The sequence below is a fragment of the Camelus ferus genome, chromosome 1, assembly GCF_009834535.1.
Source record: "Camelus ferus isolate YT-003-E chromosome 1, BCGSAC_Cfer_1.0, whole genome shotgun sequence".
Lineage (NCBI taxonomy): Eukaryota > Metazoa > Chordata > Mammalia > Artiodactyla > Camelidae > Camelus > Camelus ferus.
This window is the reverse complement of record NC_045696.1, coordinates 39,195,345-39,218,354: the sequence shown is the minus strand read 5'-3', so window position 1 is coordinate 39,218,354 and position 23,010 is coordinate 39,195,345. Positions and strand designations below refer to the sequence as shown.

Below are 23,010 nucleotides of genomic sequence, written 5' to 3'. Positions count from 1 at the left end.
TTTTAGGGAATGATGGAAATATCTACTAATAATGCCCATTGCTTGCTCCTCATATGAGAATTGAAAAGTTACTTAGTGAAACTGTTATCTAATTTCTTGTCACCAAACCAAACTTTTGCTAATTTCCCTTGGGCAATTTCTCATTATCTCAAATAATTACCATTCTCATGGCATCTTGTTAAAATTTTTTTTTCCTCCCATAGGAGCAAAGATGATTACTCTCAAGTCTGGCATAACACAGGACTTGATATAGTCTGTATTTCAGTAATCATAGTTGGCTTCATCCTTGCTTTCTGAAAGTCCTAAATGAGTTTATATTGAAAGGAGAGTTCCCCTGTGCCAGCATCTCCTCAGTTGCATATCAAGAGATTCTTCCTGGCCCAGTTTCTTCTCACTTAATTACCCACCTTGGATATTGATCTAAGGCTGCCTCTTAAAAGGAGAGCAAACTATCCCAGAAGATGTGCTGCAAAACTCTCTGAGCTATTTTAAAACAGGCTTGAAACTCTACATTTATATCCCACTAAACTAGGAGGCAAAGTTTTATCTTCTTTATCCCCAGTTTACTTTGATTCCCTTTATTGGGAACATGATAATTTTTAGTCTTCAATACTTCAAGAATTCCTTAACAAAAATAAGACTACGTACAGTATTAACAACTAAACAGGTAACTCTGAAATCTGGTAGTGGTTCATTTGTCCTAAAGAAGTATTTACATTTGCAAATTTTCAAGTTTTTCATCTGTCCTCCCTGACTTTGTTTAATGCCCTCTTCAGGTTATCCTAAATAGGAGCAGTGGTTGTTTATTCTTTCATGGTGACCAGTCTTCTGTGGTTGCAAAGTGGTAACCAACACAAAAATGCTGGCAGGTTAGTGAACCCCTATGTGTTGTTTAGTGTGAATAAATATTTATAGATCTTATAGGTGGTATGGATCAACCTTGCTGCAGAATCCAAGTATTATATTGTTTGAAGATTCCCATTTTACGGTTATAGATAAGATTAGCATGTTTGACTTATTTGGCCTTAGCTTGAACTTTAATGTCATACTGACACAAAGTTCTGTTTATCTGCCGTTACTCACTCCAAAAAGAGCATGATCACCATATCGATTTAGTTCTCTGCTTCTTAGTTAACAGTGCCTGAGATATTTAACATAACACTGCATGTGTATGATTACTGTGGCTTTTAAAGATAGATTCAGAAATAGTCTACAAGTGTACAGAATTCTATCAAAACAGCAACACAGTTTCAACATCTTCTTAATCCAGCTCCCACTGATCAGAGAAAAGTTTTATAAAGTATCAAGTAAATGTAAAATGGCCTGGCCATGGCCCTTGTGAATGGAACATCATAGTTGACACAGACGTGAGAAATAATAAACCCACGGCTTAACGTCATTTCTGTTCAGATAATCAAGCATGCAGAGGGGTCCTTTTATTGCTGTAAAGAATATATATTAAAATATGAAGATCTGTGAAGGTCAAAATGTCCCAACCGTCATTATCTTTCAGAAGACTATAGTGGTTTCTATCTTGAGGCCTTAAAATGGCTATGACTCACTCCATACTATACTTGCCTCATCCAGAGAATTTTTGAAAAATGTATACAATAGATTCAGTTGATTTTTTTTATCTGTACCCTGTGTCTTACAAAAGTAATTAATGTTGGCTCATAAAAGTTAATTTAATCCTTTTTATCCATATGTTTTCTGTAAGACAATGTAAACTAGGAAAAGTCCAAATCTCTCCACACATTCTCAAGTCAAAAAGAAAAAGAAAAAAGAGAAACTACAGATGAGCAAGGAGAACAAAAACATTCATAAAACACACCTTCAGTATAACTAGGAAACAGAGAATACTATGAAATTTAATTTACAGGTAAGCAGTAAATTATACCCAAGCACTCACTCTAGACACTGGACCAGACTAAAAAGATGATGAAGACTCTACAGAAAAGAGAGAGAGAGAGAAGAACTGAGGCCTCAGAGCAGCAGAACACAGATAAAATCAATCCCAGATATAGGAGGTTCCATCCTCAGTGGAGAAAATATCGAGGACCAGCCTGAAACTTGGTAGGTAAGAGCAAAGGCTATGAAGTATTGAAAGGAAGACACCTGGAAGGATGCGGGAGTGAAATAAGCAGTCTCAGTGAAAGCATCACCTCTGTGGAAGGAGGGACATGGAAGACAGACGAACCTCTAACTAGCTTGGTAGTAAAGAGAAAAAAGGAAATTAGAGTCCTAAAGAAACAAAAGAGAATCACAAAATCAGGGGACACTTCAAACTCTCCTCCGTGGAAGGTTCTAGAAATCTGAAACTTTCATTTCACTATAGGCCAACAGAAGGACATGGTGAACTAAAAAAAAAAAAAAAAAAAAAAGCCTAGTAAACTATCTATACTGCTACCTGTTTATCTATAACTGAATTGACAGTCCTAGAAGATTGGACATTTCAAATGACCAGAAAGCAATTGCAAATATCCTTAGTAAGCTATTATAAGAATAAAACAAAACTAAAACCAATGCATTTCTACTTTTTTTCCCCTAAAAACATTCATAGAGCAGGACATAATTGTGACATAGTATCATAGGACATCAACTCAAATAAACATTCTTAAATAAGCACATATATATTTTAAAAAATCAAAACTTCTAAAACTAAGAACAGATAAGGGCTAAAATTAAGGTGTGAGGTAACAGTTGACCAGACTCGGGAAAGAATCAAAGACAAAATATTCTTAGAAATAGATTTAACTATAAGGTGTGAAAGAAAAATATACTTTATTGAAAATATATTGAAGGAAATTGAATGAGATAGCCAGTTCCCAAAGACGGCCCCTAATGAACCGCATCTCCTGGTATTCCTGCTCTTGTGTAGTCCCCACCTACACTGAATCTGGGCTGGCCCAAGGACTTTAAATAATAGACTGTGGCAAAACTATTGCTGTACTAGGTCAGGCATAAGAAGTTACTTCCACTTTTGGACCCAGAGAGATCACACAGAGAGAGATAATACCTGAAATCACATAGGGAATAAGATAGGCCCAAAGACTCTAGCATCTCAGCTGAACCCAGTATTCCAGTCGTCTTCACTAATGGACCGGATTTGTAAATGAGTCATATTGGAGAATCCAGACTAATCGTGTCTGCAGTTGCCTGCAGACCAGCTGACAGTACATGGAGCAAAATTATCGCCCATTTGAGCCTGGCCAAACCACTGAATTGTGAGAGATAGTAATTAGACTATTGGCAGGTCGCTAAATTTTGTCACTTTTATGCATAAGTAAATAATAGAAACATTAAGAAAAGTCATGAAAAAAAAAAAAAAAAAGAAAAGTCATGAAAACAACCAAGTGAGAAAAATGAAAGTTAAGAGGTAAAAATAGAGAAAAAAATTGATATAACTGATACGCAAATAAAATCCAACATATATATAATGAACTCCTGAAGAAGAAAAATCATTTAAATAGAATTATGAAAATAATAATCTGACAAAACTTTCCAAAAATAAAAATATATGAACCTATATATTAGGTCCATTATAAACTTTTAAAAATTAAGGGAAATAATCAACTTGAGACATGTTACATTAAAACTATTAAATTTTAAATAAAGAAAATACCATGGGCTTCCACATGGTAGTAAAAAGAAAGGAAAGGAAAATAGGTTGGCATCGGATTTTTTCAGTGGTAACATATATCCAGCCATGTTCAGTGCAATAATGTTTCCAGAAATTCAGGGAATGGAATTTTCAATTATTTGTTATTATAACCTTATTTTCTCTCTCCAGTCTTTCTTTGTTTTTAATCTATTTTTCATACTTTCACAAGAATTGAACCTTCAAAATCTATTTTTCAATCTTGCTCATTACCTTTCATTGGTACTCATTTATCTAATAAAGCCCGACTTACTAGCATGACGTAAGTGGTTTTCCATTGTCTAATCCCTGCCTACACCTCCAGTTTCAGCTGTGATACGCTTATCCCCAATCACCTAATAACTTAGAGCAGTATTTTTATGTGTTTTGCTCTCTCGTTCTGGAATAGTGCCTTGTAACTCCTGTTAACACTGTTATGTTTCTAATCTGGCATCAGTGCCATCTTCTAGAAAGTTATCTTTGATTCTCCTCCGTTATTACTATAAAATAGAATTGAGCAATATCCCATCCACCAGCTCCGTACCTTGTACTTACTTCTTTTATAACACTTTCATTCTCTGTTACAGTCAACATTTTTACCAACCTATTTCCTTTGCTAAACTATGAATTCTTTGAAAAGAATAACCATCGAAGGAAATGGAATGTGATAGCCGGTTTCCAAATATGGCCCCTAAATTTATCTATTAGATGTTTAATAAGCTTTCTTTTAAAAAGAAGTGTGAATGATTGAATGAACTATTAAGTTGGCTTAAGTATCAAAAATTAAAGCTCAAAGAGACAACTGATAACTTTTGGGATGATCCAACCTCTTAGAATTGTAATGGCAACAATTTAGAAATTAGTAAAGATGGAGAAGTTTTTCCACTTGAAGAAGGGAGCAATAGGAACAAAATCATAGAAATAAGTAAGTTACCTATTTAATGCAAGAATACAGAATATTTGTTTGGTTATTTTATGGATCTTCACACTATGCTAAGTGACATAGACTCTACTGTGTAGCCAGAAAAGAAGTACTAGGAGATTTTAGTTAGAGATATGAAATGACAAAGAGGAGTATTTTATATTTCCATTTCCCTCAATAAAAAAGTAATTGCTGTGGGGCTTGCACTTCCACTGTATACAGCTGGAAAACTGGAGAAAATATATGAAATAAATGAAACAACTGTTTTTTCCAACAGCAGACATTAGGCAGCACAGGACTGCTGAGACCCCAGAGAACATGTGAGGTGAGCCCAGAAATGTCTGATTAACCACTAGCCTAGGCGTTGCCATGAAAGTATTTTATACACATAATCAACATTTACAATTAGTTGACTTTACAAAAAGGAGATTACTCTCAACAACATGTGCGAGCCTCAGCCAATCAGTTGAAGGCCTTAATAGCAAAAACTGAGATTTCCGTGAGAAGAAATTTTGCCTTAAGATTGTAATATAGAAACACTGCCTTAGTTTCCAGCCTGCCAGCCTTCCTGCCTGGATTCCGGACTTACCAGTTCCCACAATCACACATGCCAATTCCTTAAAATAAATATATTGATTTTGTTTCTCTGGAGAACTCTCTCTGGTATATATGGTCTGCTGATTTTTTCAGAGAGTTTCAGCATAATTCAGTGGGGGAAGAGATAGTCTTTTCAAAAAAATATGACTGGAAAAACTGGATATCTATGTGAAATAAAATGAGCAACTCTTAACTCATCCCATACATAACCTTGATCTGCAAGGTAAATGGCTACAGATTTCCAAAATGCATCTTATCTCAGTTCTGCATCTTCTGTTAATGAACCAGGTAGCTTGCTTTATCAGGGGAAGAATCATAAGGTTCAGACCATTTGGCACTAGGAGCTAGGAGCTGTATCTCCTTTGGGTGTCCTAAATTCAGTCTCACTGGCAGAGCTATAACTTAGTCAAGAATACAAAAATAAGAGATACTTACCCCAGTGTCACCACTAGTGGCTATTCCTCTTTTCATTTAGCCCATGAGCTATGTGGTATTCTCTCTTTTAGGGGACTATTTCTGTGGCATTGGTCATACACAATAGTTATCTCAAGTTTTTAAATTATCTGCTATATTTCCCTGGAATAAACTGTTTCCACCAGAGCCTAATAACAGACCTGAATTTAGCTTTCCAAAGGGTTCTTCCATGCTGTACACCAAGTAATTTACAAGTCTAAAATCCCAAATGGTTACCATTGTGTGGTTGTGTTAATGTTTGCCAGAGACTCCAATCCCTGCAACAGCATAGTAGACACATTTGAAATCATTTGTGATTTAGGACGATACAGTTCCAAAGAGACTGCTTGAGTACAGCTTATAAGTCTCTAAAAACTTTTTCTCAACTCCATTAAAGTTCAGATTTCTTTTGAGTAACTCAATGAAGGGCTTAATAAAATGTTCAAATGTAGTAAATATACTCTCCAACATGCATATAGCCCTCTTCTAATCCTAGAGAGTCTGAAAAGATGGTAATTTATTCCATACTATTTGTAGAATGTCTTTTGTGGTCTCAGTTCAAATTATTCCCCTATATTTTATGTATCAGGCAAGACCCTATATTTTAGCTGAATAGATTGGCCATTTTGGATTAATCATGTATGTCACCACAGTTCTTAATTCCTAGGTGTCTTCCTCCTCTGAAAGATAAATTATCATAGTATATTCAACATAATAAACCAGTGCCCTCTTTATAGGGATCAAATCTGTATCTTTTCTAACCAAAGTGGGTGGTTACACAAGAGTGATTAACTATTCAAACATGTATTGGAATCTTTGCCAAATGAAAGAAAGTTGTTCAGCTTTCTTCTGAAATTAGAATAAAAACATAAATCATTAGCCAAATCTATAGTAGTGTACCAGCCACCTTTAGCTCACTATACTTCTTAAATTGTTTTCACCATACTGAGCACAGAGGAGGCTGTCAGTAGAACTATTTTCTTTGGTCCTCAGTGGTCATGTTTAATATCCATGAACTAAATTTTTTTTCTTAGAGACCAGACAGAACTTTTATACAATTTGTCAATTTGGATAAACATCACCTGTTGCTACCATCTCTCAAATTAAGGAGGAAATTTAATGTTGTCCTCTAAGGATTTAGTATTTCTTAATATTCACTCCAGAGAAGAGTTTGCACAATTCTAATGCTTCTCACTTGTATATCAAAGTAGAAACGAGTGGAGGCCAACTTGACTAATACCTGATAGATAATAGCAAGCCATGGCAAAGCCCTCCATTCTCACAACATATCAAATCTAATAAAACACCCAGATAGAAGTAGGTGACATTTCGACAGGCTTTTCTTACTTTACATATTCCAAATTGTAATTTAATGTAACTTTTGTACCTACTTATATAGCATCACATTATCTTCAGAGTTTTGTTATTGGTCCTCTAATGTTGTCCTCTTTGTCTTTAGCTCATGTCACCATGTATTATGTTTCTGTTTTTGATAATCCCAGAAAACTCTCTTTACCACCCTAATAAAGCCATTTAATTTATACCAGTCATACATCTTTAGATTTCCCTGCTAAAACTTTGCAAGTAGATCTCAACCCTCTTATTCTTTTGCTATAATAAATGGAGTATCCCTGCACCTTGCTCACACACTTTATTTTCCCAATACCTTTTGGCAGATCCCAAATAGGAGTAATTAGAACGAATTTGTTGAGGTCTTTTTAGCAAGGCAAGTGCCGTTGCCCAAACTACCAGGGGTTTTCCACCTCCTAGCCAGTAATAATTCACCACCAACTTTTATGTAGCACCGTCATCAGTTTATTTCTCTTGCTGATATCACCATCTTCTATTTTACATATTTGTCTCAGCTATCCTAAGTCAGTCAATCTCTTTCTATTCTCCTGATAGAATTCCCATTTTGTCAATGTTATTAATAGCAAACAAGCAATGTTTCTAGCTATTTTCCCTACTTGCCTTTGTTTTCTAACCCATTTTGCAAACTGACCTAAGTACCTCACTCAGTACAGGGAAGGTACAGAGAGGGTCTGGGGTCTCTCAGCTTAAGTAACTTGCTTGTCACCACCACCTAGAAGCATGTTTGTCTCACATCCACCTTTTAGTGCAGCTGCATTCCATAAAATACAGGCTGTACAGTAAACAGTCTTGAGATACTTGACATACAACATACTTAGGAACATTTCAGATCAGCAATCAGTTCCTACCAATCCCAGCTAGGATCTAATTTATCCTAAATTGATGCATCTCTTGAGTTGACATGGCAAGGTTGTGTAAATGTCAATTTCTCATGGGGCCATTGAACTGGAAGACAATACTAAATAAAATTCAATTTAACCCTTTATTTCCAAGGTAATGTGTATAATTAAGCTGGAATTTTATTGAAAATAATCCTGATAAACTCCTGTATTACTTGTGCAATTATAAAGATATTAAAAGAGTGTAAATATTATAACACATACAGTAGTTCCCCTTTATCCGTGGTTTTGTTTTCCACAGTTTCCATTACCCAAAGTCAACCATGGTCTGAAAATATTAAATAGAAAATTCCAGAAATAAACAATTCATAAGTTTTAAATTGTACACCATTCTGAGTAGTGTGATGAAATTTCACACCACCCCACCTCACCCTGCCTGTGATGTGAACCATCCCTTTGACTAGTGTACATGCTATGTATGCTACCTGCCCTTAGTGACTTGGTAGCTGTCTGTTATCAGATGGACTACTGCAGTGTCACAGTGCTGGTGTTCAAGGAATCCTCACTTTACTTAATAATGGCTTCAAAGCACAAGGTACTGTTGTTGGCAATTTGGATATGCCAAAGAAAAGTTACAAAGTTCTTCCTTTAAGTGAAAAGATGAAAGTTCTCAACTTAGTAGGGAAGAAAAAAATTGTATGCTGTAGTTGCTAAGATCTATTGTGGGAACGAATTTTCTATCCATGAAATAGCGAAGAAGGAAAAAGAAATCCATTCTAGTTTGCTGTTACATCTCAAATTGCAGAAGTCATAGCCACAGTGTGTGATAAGTACTTTGTTAAGATGGAAAAGGCATTAAAGCTGTAGGTGGAAGATATGAACAGAAAACAGGTTTCGGTACAATCAGTGGTTTCAGGCATCCAGTGGGGGTCTTGGAATGTATCCCCCACAGATAATAGGAGACTCCTATAGTTATTGTTGCAAATTCTCCAAATAAATACGTTATACCATGTACATTAAGAAATAAATGTATTTATATTTATATAAATAATAAAAATAGGGTTTATTTTTAAAAGACCAATGGTAAATTATAGAAAAAAGATTTTACTCAAAAAGAAAATTAAAAATGTTAAGAAAATATATTTAGTTTACAGCGTTTGCAAAATGAGTTGCAAAGACTGAAATTGCTGAAAATCACCGACAAGTACAAATAGTTTTTAAAGAGAATAAATTTAATCATGTGGGGTATTTTTAAAATAAATTTTGTTATTGGGGATCAATATGAATTAATGTTAAGACCGTACAAACAAGGTGACTTTTTCCAATAATATTTATATGGCAAATAAATTTAAGTGATAAAAGATATTTATCATATACCTACATTTTTAGGTAATACTTTTTAGTATATTTTTGGAACTACTGAGATCTAAAATGTGTTAAAAATACTAGAACAACAGTCATATTTTTATTCTTCAGCTTAAACTTCATTCTCATTTTGTATAATTATTTTTCCTAAGTGAATGTGCTAAAAAAAACACACACACACACACACATACAGATTGTTCAAGGAGCATAATTGTTTTGCTAAAAGAATCATCTATGTCTATATAATACTTCTAAAATAAATTAGAATGTATATGTTTTTAGTGACTGTGTCCCAAATTGAAGTACATTAGTGGCAGAGAATTCACTGACTCGAGTTTTCACCCATATCTTTATATACAAAACCAGGTTATTCTCTCTGATTTAGGCTCTTTGCCTTCTTCCCAGTCAGCTCCTGCTACAACTGTTAGGAATAGCAGTGCAGTCAAGGCTGATCTCTGAAATTGCTTTTTATTAAACTCAAATATTCCTAAATTTATAAGTTATTAAATATCATGACTACATGCAACATCCCTGATAAAAATAGCTTATGGAATTATAAATAGGAACTGAATTAATTTTGAGGCTCCTTTCCTAAATTCACGCCAGCTTCCATTTTTCTTCCTTAAGTCCACCAATTTCTTTAGAACTTTTTACTTTTTCCTAACTTTTATGACTAAACAGTACATTCCTTCCCAGGAATATATTCTACCAAGAAGCAGAATTTTATTTTTGTGCATCTAGTGGAGCTAATGTGTATGGTGGAAGACAATGAAACCTTATTACCTTGCCAGTCCAGAGCAGTGAGCTGGGCTCATTCAGGAACTAACCCTATATGCCAGCATTACTTACAGCTGTTTCTCAAGTAAAACTGTCAATTATATCTGAAATTTTTAAAGTCCCAGAAAAATAGCTAATTTGCAAAAGCTAAATGCTAAAAGCTAAAAATGGAGCACAATGTTTCTAAATGAGCTAGTAATAGGTAAGGTTACCAAACTTTCACTGGTACCATATCCAAGTAAACATAATAGGAAGCTGGGTTCCTTCACACAGAGCCCATAGACCACCCTAACCACTAGTCACGATGAATTGGCAGAGTCATGGCTAATCTTGAGGACTGGGGGGTTTTTTCAATAGACAGTAAAGAAGAAACAATTTGAAAATTATCTAGCAAATATTTATTTCTTCATTATTCTTCTCAAGGCACCTATAACCTCTTTGTTCCTCAGGCTATAAATAAAAGGATTTAGTAGAGGAATTATTATTGTATAAAATAAAGAATACATTTTGTCATGATCTTCAGAGGGAGCAGACCCAGGACGCACATACATGAAGAAGAGAGTGCCATAGAACAAGGAAACAGAGAGCAGGTGGGCACTGCACGTGGAGAAGGCTTTGCTCATACCATTTTCAGACTTCTTTTTCAGGATGGCAAAGAGGACATGGGTGTAAGAGACCATGATGGTCATAAAAGTGAAGACTTGTATAAAGGCTGAAAAGATGAAAACCAGAAGTATATTAACTGTAGGATCAGTGCAAGAAATTTTGAACAGTTGTAAAATTTCACAGTAAAAATAATGTATTATGTTAGACCTGCAGAAAGTTAATCTAAATAACAAACCCACATGAATTGCTGAATGTAGAAAACAAATGAAATATGAGACACCTATAAACTGAATGCAGAGTCTGGTGGACATCACCACTGGATAAAGCAAGGGGTTCCATATGGCCACATAGCGGTCATAGGCCATCACTACCAGGAGGAAGCATTCTGTAGTTGCACTGGAAGCAAAAAAATAAAATTGAGCGATGCATTCAACCATGGATATCGTGTGATCCTTAGATAAAAAATTCATCAGCATCTTGGGGGTCACGGAAGATGAAGAACAGGCATCTGCAAAAGCTAAACTACCCAGGAAGAAGTACATGGGGGTGTGAAGGTGGGGGTCCTTCCAGATGAGAAAAATCAGTCCAAGGTTGCCCATCATAGTGGTGAGGTAGATGCCCAAGAACACCAGAAACAGTGGGACCTGCAGCCCTGGAAGATCTGAAAGTCGTGTGAGAACAAACTCAGTCACCAGCGTCTTGTTTTCTTCTGCCATATCTGACCTGGCTGATCACTAAAATGAAAGAATAAGTGAGGAAACAGTCACAAAAGAATCATTAAAACAGTGAAATTATATGAGATTAACAAATTCATAAGAGATGCTTCTCATTTAATTGGTAGTTACTAATTTTTACCTCCATTCATCTACTTTTATATACATTCAAAATTATTCATAATAAAAAGTTTTTAAATTATATTCACCTAAGTTGACAAGTAAATATAATGCAAATTCCTTTCAATCTAACATGGGTTAGATACAGGTTTTAGAACTGTATATACTCATCTTAAAACTCATATGGAAGAAAAGAATTTCCCATTTTTCCCAAGAAAAATATAGATATTAAGAGTAGTCAAGAATACCAGAATTGATGTTGAACTATAATATAGAGATACATTAAGAACAAATATAATGTTTTGTGTCATCAAAACATTAAGATAGTGCATAAGAAAGGCAAGAGAATCAGCACAATGGAATAGAGAGCTCAGAAATAGAAAGGAATGTGGCAGAAGACAAGTTCATTAGGAAACAGGTGATTGATTTAATGGACTCTGCAGACTGTTGTCTGGAAGTAAGACTAGGCTCCTACCTAACACCATGAATATTTTCTAAGAAATTTAGGAGACAATAATGTAACATGGAGAATAGAGAAATCCTTATCCAAGAGAAGAAATTCAGTATAAAAATATAAGTATATATAGTTTGAATGAATATCAAAATAATACCTAACAGAGTCAAAGGGCATATAATAGACTGGGAAATATATTTTGCCATGTATATGGAAGACATAGATTTATGTCTATAATATAAAAATAACTATTAGGTTTAGATAAGAAAAGGCAAATAATATAAAAGAAGAATGAGTAAAGCATGTGAATAAGCAAGTTTACAGACAAACAAATCAAAATAATCAATAAATAAAATGAAAAGATGCCCAAATTTCTGTCATAGATAGATACATGTGTGTATGCACAGACACACACACATAGATACATCCTTTCTCATGAATCAGAATAGGAGAAATAAAAATGAATAAAAATACTCACTGCTGACTGAGGTGAGAAAAGTGGTACTCTCATATTTTACTTGTAGAAATATAAATTGCAACAGCCTTTTTAAACAGCAATTTTATATGATCCTATTTAATTTTTTAATATATATACCCTTTCACTACCATTCTCTTTTAGATATGTCCTAGAAATAAAAACACCACTACACAAAGATAAACATACAAAGAATAATCAGTGCATTATTGTTTAAGGTAGCAAAGACCAGATGTTTTGGTCTTTTGGTCTTCACCAACAGTGAAATGGTTAAATAAATCACACTACATTCATATTATGGAATATAATTCAGCCATGAAAAAAGAGCTATTCTACCTGATTTTGATTTTGAAATTCCACAATGTATAGTTATCTGAGAAAAGTAAGATACAAAGAAGTGTAAAAATTATGATCTCATCATTGTAAAAAAGAAATGTACTTTTAAATCTTTTATATGGAGAAATACATGAGTAATAGACACTGAGTTTATAGCAATGGTTTTTCCAGAGTGAGAGTAGAGACAGGAATGAGGGAAGTGAAGGAGAGTAGAAGTCTAAGTAACAGTTCCATGAGAAAGGCAGCATATATATTATGATTCCCTACCACATAAACTATGCAACTGATTTACATGTGTGTATATATATCTGTATGTGTGAAAGAATGGCCCCCATCATGTTAATAGTAGAGAAAATAAACAAGAACACTGAAATCCTATTGCCACCTTTCTAAGGAGGTGCTTTGCAACTGAAAATTCAAACATAAAATTAGGATGTAAATATGTCTAAATTTGTGTACATAAACATCAGTTAAATGCAGAAATGGCCTTCAGGGAAATTAGCATTTTCTTTTGGATATTATCAATGGGAGCCAATTTTTGACCATTGAAAATAGATACAATTTTTTAATATTCCAAACTTACTTATAATGACATAAGGTAGATTCAAGTAGACTAATGGAGGGTTTTTTAAGAGTTATTTTTTGTAATTTCAGTAATTTTGTTATTCAGCTAATTCCTGCATACTTATTGTTTCGTCACTGTTGTGAACACAACATTTGGTGTTTGCATGAAAGAACTCCAAAAAGGAGTTTTCTGGTGAATATAGATACTTTTAGATTACCTTTAAAAGAAAAATAAATACATTTAGGTATACAGATTGTTATGATAGTTCCATGTATGAAGAAAAAAAATTTTCATAAATTACAGTCATACCTCTCAATACTTATGGAATACAAAAAATTTTTACTATGAGAATATATTAGAAAAACTGAGTTTGTCTAATTTTAAAATATGAATAAAGGCTCTTTCCCTAAGAATCAATGATCAGCAGAAGAGATCATGAAATATTTTCCTATCTATACTAAAAATAAGTGAAGAATTAGAGTTTCAGAATCTTTACTTTTAAATATATGCCCACAGAGAGCCCTAATATGTACAAAACAGGCAAAAATGTTAATTGGAAATTAAGAACCATAGGAAATATTTACCCTGCATAAACTGGCCCAACTTTCTTATCTCAGATAACCAAATTATTGCTATTCCTACTTTTATTTCCTGTAATGTATAATTTAGACAAGAATTAGTAACCCTTGTGATTTTTTTCTCAACAGTTGTGTGATAGATAACACAGAGTCTTTTGAAGTTACTTTCAGCGACTTTAGCTCATATTCTCATAATTCCATGAAATTAAAGAATTTTTATTGTACAGCAATAAACCTGAGGCCAAAATTTCTCATTCAGAAAATTTACAAGCAAGTTAAATTTGAGCTGCATAGCTTGTCTCAATTAAGAAAACATCCCATTATAAAATAAATTTGGATTTTTTTATCATTGCTATTTAATTTTTCTTTCATTCTTCTATTAATCAAAGTTTATTATTTAAAAACTCTCAATAAATGCGTTATCTACACAGTAATAGTTCTAACTGAAATATGCATGTTCAGACAAACATTTACTTCTGTCCAGCCAGATTTTGTTTGCTGTTTTAAAAAGGGAAAATGGCTGTCTAGGATTTTAATTTCTTATTTAGATGTTTTGTTACCATACAGACAAATTACAAAGCTATATTAATGAAAATTATGAAAATATCTGCACTCTTACCCAGTTCCTGTAAAACATGGGAAACTGAAAATGTGCTGGTTTTCTCAAAGTAATATAGAAGGCATAGAAATGGAGAAGAATTATTTATGCATTGATTTTCCTTAGCAACTCCAAACTGGAAGGAAATAGCATTTATTTCTCATATTTGCAAACCCATTCTTTAAAAAGTTTTGAAATTCCCTTAGTGCTTCTAAAGTATTTCCAGTGGGATTAAGTCCAAGTTGTTCTACTGGGCATTGTAAGCTAATCATCGAATCATCCATACACAGCTAGTTTTAGCAATTAAAACTACATGGTGTGTCCTCAAGGGTCACTAAATGGGCATGTTTTTAAAATATCACTCAGTGGAGTTTAGAATAAGCTTGTTTTCCTTCCTCTTATTTATTTTAATGCTGCCATTACCCAACTACCTACCTGACTTGCCCACTTGGAAATCCCAAAATTACCTTATAATTAACATGTCCAAATCTGAAATTATGATCTTCCTCTATTCTACCCCCAAACCTGGTTTTCTTTCAGTGTTCCTGTCTCAGGGAATTGGGTCACAAAGCAAATGTTTATCTACTAAAGATGTCTAAAATCCAACTGTTTCTTTTTATCTGTACAGTCAGTACTAAAGTCCAAGATACAGTCATCTCTTGCCTGGCTTATTAAGAAACCTTGTAACTGCACTATCTGCATCTCCTAACACAGTCATCTAATCTATTCTCAATACCGATGCCAGACTAATTTTTATAAGACATACCCCATTTCACTAACACCCCACAACACACTTTCCCCATTTAATTAATAATTAATTAATTAATTAATTAATAATTTCTCATTGCATATAGAGTAACAACTAAAATTCTTAAGCCTAATATCCATGTCCATATAGATAGACCCAATAATTAACTGTATGCCGTTGAGAATTTTTCTTGCATTATATGTGTATATTGTTCTAGCACTAACTGAACTGACATAATTCTCAGTATGTTAGGTAGACTGATAAAATAGAAGTTAACTTCTTCATGATAAGTATAAAGCACATGTTCCTAACTGATAGCCTGTTTTACTCCAACTGGTGATTCAGAGTCCTAGACTCTTTCCAGCTCATCTTTCAAGCATTTTCCACACACATAACTTTCTTCAACGCTTGTGTTCTCTTTTGGATCAAGCTGGAAGGGGAAAGTTCACAGGGGATTCCCAATATGAAGTTTTTATGAGCTAGAAGTGGAAGTGATATGTATCACTGCAGTCAACTGAAAACAGAGGCTGTGTATCTAGGAAGAGAAGAGAAGGATGTGGTGATCAGCTAACAGATTCTTCTACGGTACTTCTGATTGTCATTTACCTGTTTTACCCTCCTTCCCACATAGAGAACACTCTCAGCCTCTCTCCTGGGGATTCAAACCCCACTCCCATCTAGTACCTATCTCAACAAAAAACAGGATTTCGAGGTGATACTCTGTTCTCTCCACCAATTCCAGCTATGGCTGTTCTTTGTGTAGGTACCAAGAGTTGTTTTGAATATATTGTTTTGCCACATGTTATAATTAGACCCTCCTGATATGCAATTTTTTGTAGGATTTTTCTATCCTATGGAGCAGGTGAACTTTACAAAGGTATCCAGAGTACGTATCAGGTCCAATTAACGTATCATCATCAATATAATGAACCAACCTACTCTTCTACAAAATGTCTAGAAAATAATGTTTTCTTTAAATACAGAGCAGAAGAGTCAGCATAGCCCTGGGGCAAGACCATTAAGGTATATTGTTACCCATCCCAGATGAATGTAAAATGCTTCTAATCCTCATGCATGACTGGTATTGAAAGAATACATTTTCCACACATCAGCAGCCACATATCTCATACCAGATACTGTATTGAAGGGTCCTAGTAAGAGCAGCGTATCTGCAAAACAACAGTGGGCACAACATGGCTAAGTTTGTGGTTTCTGCCACTACCAGCCATGACCTATATAGATTTTGCAGAGACTAGGATGGTAAAATAAATAAGGATATAATGTGGACCACCACCTCTGCAGCCTTTTTCAGTTTCTAAGAATGGCTCCATTTGCACCAAAAATGAATGATATGCCTAAATAAAATAGAGATATATTTGTTGAGCGCTTTTTCATATGCCTGTTGGTCATCTGTAGGTCTTCTTTGGAAAAACATCTATTTTATTTAGGTCTTACATCCATTTGTCAATTGGGTGTTTGTTTTTTAGATACTGAGTTGGATGAGCTGTTTGTATATTTTGGAATTAACCCCTTGTTGGTTGCATCATTTGCAGATATTTTCTCCAGTTCTGTAGATTTTCTTTTTGTTTTGTTGATGGATGGTTTTGTTTTGTTAATTCTGCTGTGCAAAAGCTTTTAAGTTTAATTAGCTCCCACTTGTTTATTTTTTTTGCTCTTATTTCTTTTGACTTGGGAAACTGACCTAAGAGAATATTGCTATGATTTATGTCAGAGAATGTTTTGGCTATGTTCTCTTCTGGGAGTTTTATGGTGTCATGTCTTATATTTACATCTTTAAACCACTTTGAGTTAATCTTTGTATATGGTGTGAAAGAGTGTTCGAATTTCATTGATTACATGTCCAGCTTGCCCAACACCACTTGCTGAAATGAGTATCTTTTCTCCACTGTATACTGTCTGAGGTTAATTAGCTGTAGGTGTGTGGGCTTATTTCTGAGTTTTCTATTCTAGTCCATTGATATTTATGTCTGTTTTTGAATCAGTACCATGCAGCTTTGATTACTGTAGCTTTGTAGTATCATCTGAAGTCAAGGAGAGTTATGTCTCCAGCTTTGTGAGTTGGGGCTGAGGGCTGAGGGCCAAGACACTGTGGTTGCATGAAGGAATCAACTTCCACTTCCAATCAGGTCTGATTCTTCCCCTATCTTCTATCTTTCCCTCCATCTTCAGAGGCCAGAAGAGGCAGACTTTTCCCCCTATTATGACATGTCCTCCTTTTAACAGAGTATCAAGTTTAAGATCCTCTAGTCATAGACAGAAAAAGCAAGAAGTGAGTTTACCAAATCTGGTATATCTTTCATAAAAGACGTACCAAAGGGGGAAATAAATGAATTTAGAAAGCCTACTCTTAAGAGTTGCTAAAAAAGCAATTACTAGCTTTTTCCACCATGAAAAGAAACATGTTAAAAATAGAAAATTAAAATTTTATTGTTTAATATTTGCAAAAATATTATCCTATTGACTCTGGAACTCCCTGTGACTGTCTCTAGGGGGACTGTGAAGATGGCAGTCCTGCTATATATATATCAGCATGTGCTGACAAAAGAATACAAATTGTAATCGTCTGCCTCTAGATTATACTCCAAGTTAGTAATAGTTTTTCTAGAAGTAATAAAGGTAATAGAGAAGGTCTGTACATTAACATATAGCCATTGTATAGCCAAGACTAAACAGTGTATGGCATATTAAAAAAGAGAGAGAAGAAGATTTACCACTGGCCTTGACTGCAGAAAGATGGAGACAGAAATTCCTAAGAGAATCAGTAAACATGGAACAACCTGCTTAAAATGAGCCCACACAGGAGAAGACAGAGCTCCGATGCAGTGAGAGGAACCAGGATCTGGGGAAAATGAGCCCCATCAATGTCCTGAATGCAGCCTGTCCCACTGTGGGCTTTTGGGTTCTGCGACTCAACAAACTATTTATTTCTTCAAATTAAAAAAAAATAGGTTAGAGGTGAGGATAATGTGTTATGTATATGGGGACATCTTTTCCTTATTCATTCACTAGGATATTCACAAAGCTATATGGAATAAGATCAGGAAACCCAAAAGGCTAAACGGCAAGACAGAAAATATACAAAGCTTTTGTAAGGAAAACAAGACAATTTAAGTTACATAATTATGAGCTGAACAAGAACACCTGCTATTTCAGGTTGTGAATTCCAGAGGGGAAAATGTATTTACTTGGTATATGCATGTTGGAAACAAGGTATTCAGTAGGATTACATAATAAATTGAAAGGGAAATATTTTAAAGACTCAGAACTTCTTACTGTATTGCAGGAAAATTCACTGTTTTAAGTATTTACTAGTTTTATAGCTTTCAATGAGCACAATACAGATTTAAGAATTTTCAAATTACTTTTAAGTCTAGAAATATTCATTTCAAATCCCTCAGGAGGAATATATATTGTCATATTTACTCTAACAATATTATTTTGGTGTACATATTGTTTGAATCTTTATAAATAGCCACTAAAGATAAGGTTTTGAAAAATTACTTCCTCAAGAATTATTTCAGAGGGCATGAGTACTTTTTAAACAGAAGATTTACATGAGTCTTCTTGTAAAAGAACATAAGTTCAAAAGAGTTTTAATTATGCATATCTGGAAACCAAAGAGCTTGTTCATGTTATAAAGACTTTGTAAATTGGGGGGTTCAATTTCAGTTCCATCCTTAGGGATGATCTTAAAACAAGAAAAAGTGATGTCTGTTCTTAATGTATTCATTAATTATAATGATGATCACTTTAACTTATTAACTAAGACAAACATATCTGTTATAAATATTATTATTCATTCACTTAACAACTATTCATTTGCTCTCTATTATGAGAGCCAGTTATTATGTTTTATTTAAACAGAGTAAAAAGGAAAGAATAATGAAAGATTACCTGAAAAATATTTATTTCTTTACCATTTTTCTAAGTGCACCTAAAACTTCCTTGTTCCTTAGGCTATAAATAAAAGGGTTTAGCAGGGGAATTATAATTGTGTAGAACAGTGAATACATTTTATTCTGATATTGATCTGCGCCACACCCAGGACACACGAAAGTGAGGAAGAGAGTGCCGTAGAACAAGGAAACAGAGAGCAGGTGGGCACCGCATGTAGAAAAGGCTTTGCTCCTGCTCTTTTCAAACTTCTTTTTCAGAATGGCAAAGAGAATACAAGTGTAAGAAACTATAATGGACATAAAAGTAAAAGCTTGTATAAAAATGGCAGAAATAAGAACTACCAGTGCATTAATAGATGGGTCAGTGCATGAAATTGTGAAAAGTGGCAAGATTTCACAGTAGAAATGATGGGTTATATTGGATCTGCAGAAAGTTAATCTAAGTAACAATCCTACATGAATCACAGGATGAAGAAAACCAATTACATACGACACACTTATCAACCAAGTGCAGAGTCTGGTGGACATCACCACTGGATAAAGCAAGGGCTTGCGTATGGCCACATAGCGGTCATAGGCCATCAATACAAGGAGGAAACATTCTGTAGTTGCACTGGAAGCAAAAAAATAAAATTGAGCGATGCATTCAACCATGGATATTGTGTGATCCTTAGATAAAAAATTCATCAGCATCTTGGGGGTCACGGAGGATGAAGAACAGGCATCTGCAAAGGCTAAACTGCCCAGGAAGAAGTACATGGGGGTGTGAAGGTGGGGGTCCTTCCAGATGAGAAAAATCAGTCCAAGGTTGCCCATCATAGTGGTGAGGTAGATGCCCAAGAACACCAGAAACAGTGGGACCTGCAGTCCTGGAAGATCTGAAAGTCTTGTGAGAACAAACTCAGTCACCAGCGTCTTGTTTGCCTCCATCATATCCACTCAGGCTATCACTGCAATGGGAGAATGGAAATGAAAAAAATTAATCAAGTTTCACGAAAACTTATCTTGGGTGACAATTTTTCTCATATTTCTCTCAGATGCACATTACTGAACAAATACAAAGGTACAGGGTTTCTCTTTTTCTAGACACACTTAAGAATATTATAAGTACATTTAAACAATTTTTAGAAGTACAGACTATTTTAAAGGCACATATATAAAATTACTTAAAAGAATTATTGAGGCAGCTGTAGCACTAATTGACTTGGTCAATAACTTGTCACTCATAAATTTTTAAAACTGAATGTATTAATAATGAAATGTTATACTGAATTAAGAATAAAAAATATATAATACATTTTATAACAAAATCTCTAAAAAGTGAGGCTCTGTTTTAGGATCAAAATTTTTCTATTTCAAAGGAACTCTTTCATATATTTTCTATTGAACAAAAAATGAGCTGTATCTTTACACTACTGTTATACATAATTATTTCCTCCTAAGGCATTAATGGTAGAGTAGTAAGAAGGTTAAAATACCATTTCTGCTATTTTCTATCCATTATCATTATTATGTTTGATTTTATATACATCAAAATTACCCCAAATTACTGTAAGACTGATTATACATGCATCAAAACCACTATAAATGTCAAAAAGACTCTTGTTAATTTTATCCAATAAACTCTCATATGTGAACATAATCATTCATTCAGTCATTAAGTATTTTTAGTGCCTCCTAAGCCAGAACACTGTCATTTCTAGCTTAGTCACATATAGAACCTCTAACCCAGGGGTTACACTGAGATGCCAAAATAACCCCTCTTTTAAGAAGAGAGAAAAAACTGACACTAGCCAGTTCACCTGCAGGTTTGGGAAGGATCTAAGCAATGTTGTTGAATATGCCAAATGAAAAATTATCATGCTGTTAACCAAGAATGTTTTTAATATGTCAGAGGCACATAATCCTAAAATAATTGTAATGTTTTTTCCTGCTCTTTTTGAGATTACAACCAAGAATATCAAAAGTCAGAGAGGATTAAAACATTACAAAAAACACCACAGTGGAAAAAATAGTGTTTTCGAGCTGTTTCAATTTAAATAATAAATATTACCAATTTTGCTTAAAACCATATCAAATGAGGAGAGAGGTCAACTACATTAATAAATGATAACTAACATAAAGATAGGCAAGGCAGAAAAGAGCCCCAAACTAAAAATGTATCTGTGAGTTTGATAATCCTGAGAAGCAAATGAGAAGGCTAAGTCCTGTGGAAACCAGGGGGGTAAATCTAAGTTCACATGGTCACAATGCATTTCATTTATGACAGAATATGCACAACTCTAAACATAAAATATGTTTTGTGTATTCAAACCCCTGCCTCAGTTATGTAAAGGACGGTCCAGCCATTTAGAAATAGCTGATCTAAGTGTATTATCATGCAGGGGAATACCTACAAGTCTTGGATTCACCATTCTCTGGCTTTCATGACATGTCTAGTCAAGTGGGAGTCATTCCAACACATTTTTATTTCTATAACCTAGTCACCAATTCTGCACAATGTAGCTGAAGATTTGACTGCCAAGTCTCTGCTGTCCTAAAACATTTTCTTAAAGTGCCTGCTATGTAATTCAAAGAGAGGAAACAACCTGGAAATTTTAAGGAATATAGAGTTTATGGAAAATTTAGTTCTGACAAGAATAATCTTTCAACAGTAAATGCATGGAAGATGGGGGTATTTTCTACGAAAAGTCAAATAGAGGCTTTTATTTTTTTCTTTTAAAAGGGAGACTGCACTGAAAAAAAAAAAAAACAGCTCTTCTGCATCTTCATAGTGTCGACTGAAATAAATGCACAGCCTAAAAGTTAAGAGTTAGGTTTTATTTGACAGGAGGACTCAAGCTGGGATGACAGCCTCTCAGATCACTCTGAGGGACTGCTCCAAAAAGGTAGGGAAGGAGCTAGGATATATAGGAGCTTTACAACAAAGACCTTGGAACAATAAAAGGTTACTTGTTAACTAAAGCAAACCAGGCATCTCAAGTTAAAGAATTTAGTGCTTTTCTATGTAGGGGAGGAAGCAAACATTTGGGTTCATTGAATTCATTCCTTTGACATGCATCTAGCTATCTAGGGCCAGTATCCTGTCCTTTCTTATTCTGAGTCCCCCCCAGGGTGCATCATTGTTAGTGGCTGCAGAGGCTGGGCTCAGGCTTGTCTTCACTGGGGGGGTGGCAGTAGCTACTGATGGCTTGATGGTTTCAGCATTCTTTGTTTACTGATATGGTTTGCAGTATTTTTCTTTCACAATAGAGAACAGGAAAAGAGAAAATGATTGTTTGATATTTATATTAGACTTTAAAAAGTACAAAAAGGAGAGGCTGGTAACATTGGCAGTAATTATTGAGTGAGCACACTGTGGTTAAATCGCTGAAAGGATCGCATTTTTCTTGTTTTACATTCTGCCTAGAATATAATAATGAAGTATGGTTCTGGGCAGATGTGGGGAACTCTTTCTGCATATTTGCAGAGAAGTATGATCTAATCAAGGACAAGGCTGAGGACAAATGCATAGACTGCTCTTAAAAGCCCCATAACCCTATTATTCTACACTGTTGGAAAACCTGGATTCTGTGAAAGTATAGTAAAGGCCAGAATGAATGCTACTTTTAAAGACACAGAGTATGAAACAGATTGGTTCTATAACTCATTATCCTGGCAAAGAAAATGTTCAAAGGAATGTAACAATATTTCTGAAGCTATGAGTCAGTTCCATCTCTAAATTACTGAATGATTATGCCTAAACCAATTATGACCTTGTTTTAAGGTTCTCATCTGTAAAGTACTACATTTTCTAAGGAACATCTGCCCACAGTCTATGAGACTATGACTCTTCTTTGCTATTTAGTATATAGCAGAACAAAGCAGTTAAGCACACAAACATCTTATGTAAGACTGTGAGTCCAAATCTTCATTCTACAGATATATAATTTTGTATCC

General features: G+C 34.5%; 3 protein-coding genes across 3 annotated transcripts in view; 1 reads left to right on the top strand and 2 right to left on the bottom strand.

The window, feature by feature from the left end:
• GABRR3 (gamma-aminobutyric acid type A receptor subunit rho3) overlaps positions 1-23,010 on the top strand; it is a 237,968-nt gene that overhangs the window by 130,138 nt on the left and 84,820 nt on the right. The gene's annotated exons all lie outside the window — the stretch shown is intronic.
• On the bottom strand, positions 10,360-11,301 carry LOC102520876 (olfactory receptor 5AC1). The gene has a single exon (XM_032490282.1). The coding sequence runs from the start codon at positions 11,281-11,283 to the stop codon at positions 10,360-10,362; it is 924 nt and encodes a 307-aa protein (XP_032346173.1). The 5' UTR covers positions 11,284-11,301.
• LOC116666574 (olfactory receptor 5AC1-like) lies at positions 19,081-20,013 on the bottom strand. The gene has a single exon (XM_032490367.1). The coding sequence runs from the start codon at positions 20,002-20,004 to the stop codon at positions 19,081-19,083; it is 924 nt and encodes a 307-aa protein (XP_032346258.1). The 5' UTR covers positions 20,005-20,013.

Excerpts from the sequence above, each read along its gene's own strand:
- LOC102520876 (XM_032490282.1), bottom strand. The coding sequence starts at position 11,283 with ATGGCAGAAGAAAACAAGACGCTGGTGACTGAGTTTGTTCTCACACGA.
- LOC116666574 (XM_032490367.1), bottom strand. The coding sequence starts at position 20,004 with ATGATGGAGGCAAACAAGACGCTGGTGACTGAGTTTGTTCTCACAAGA.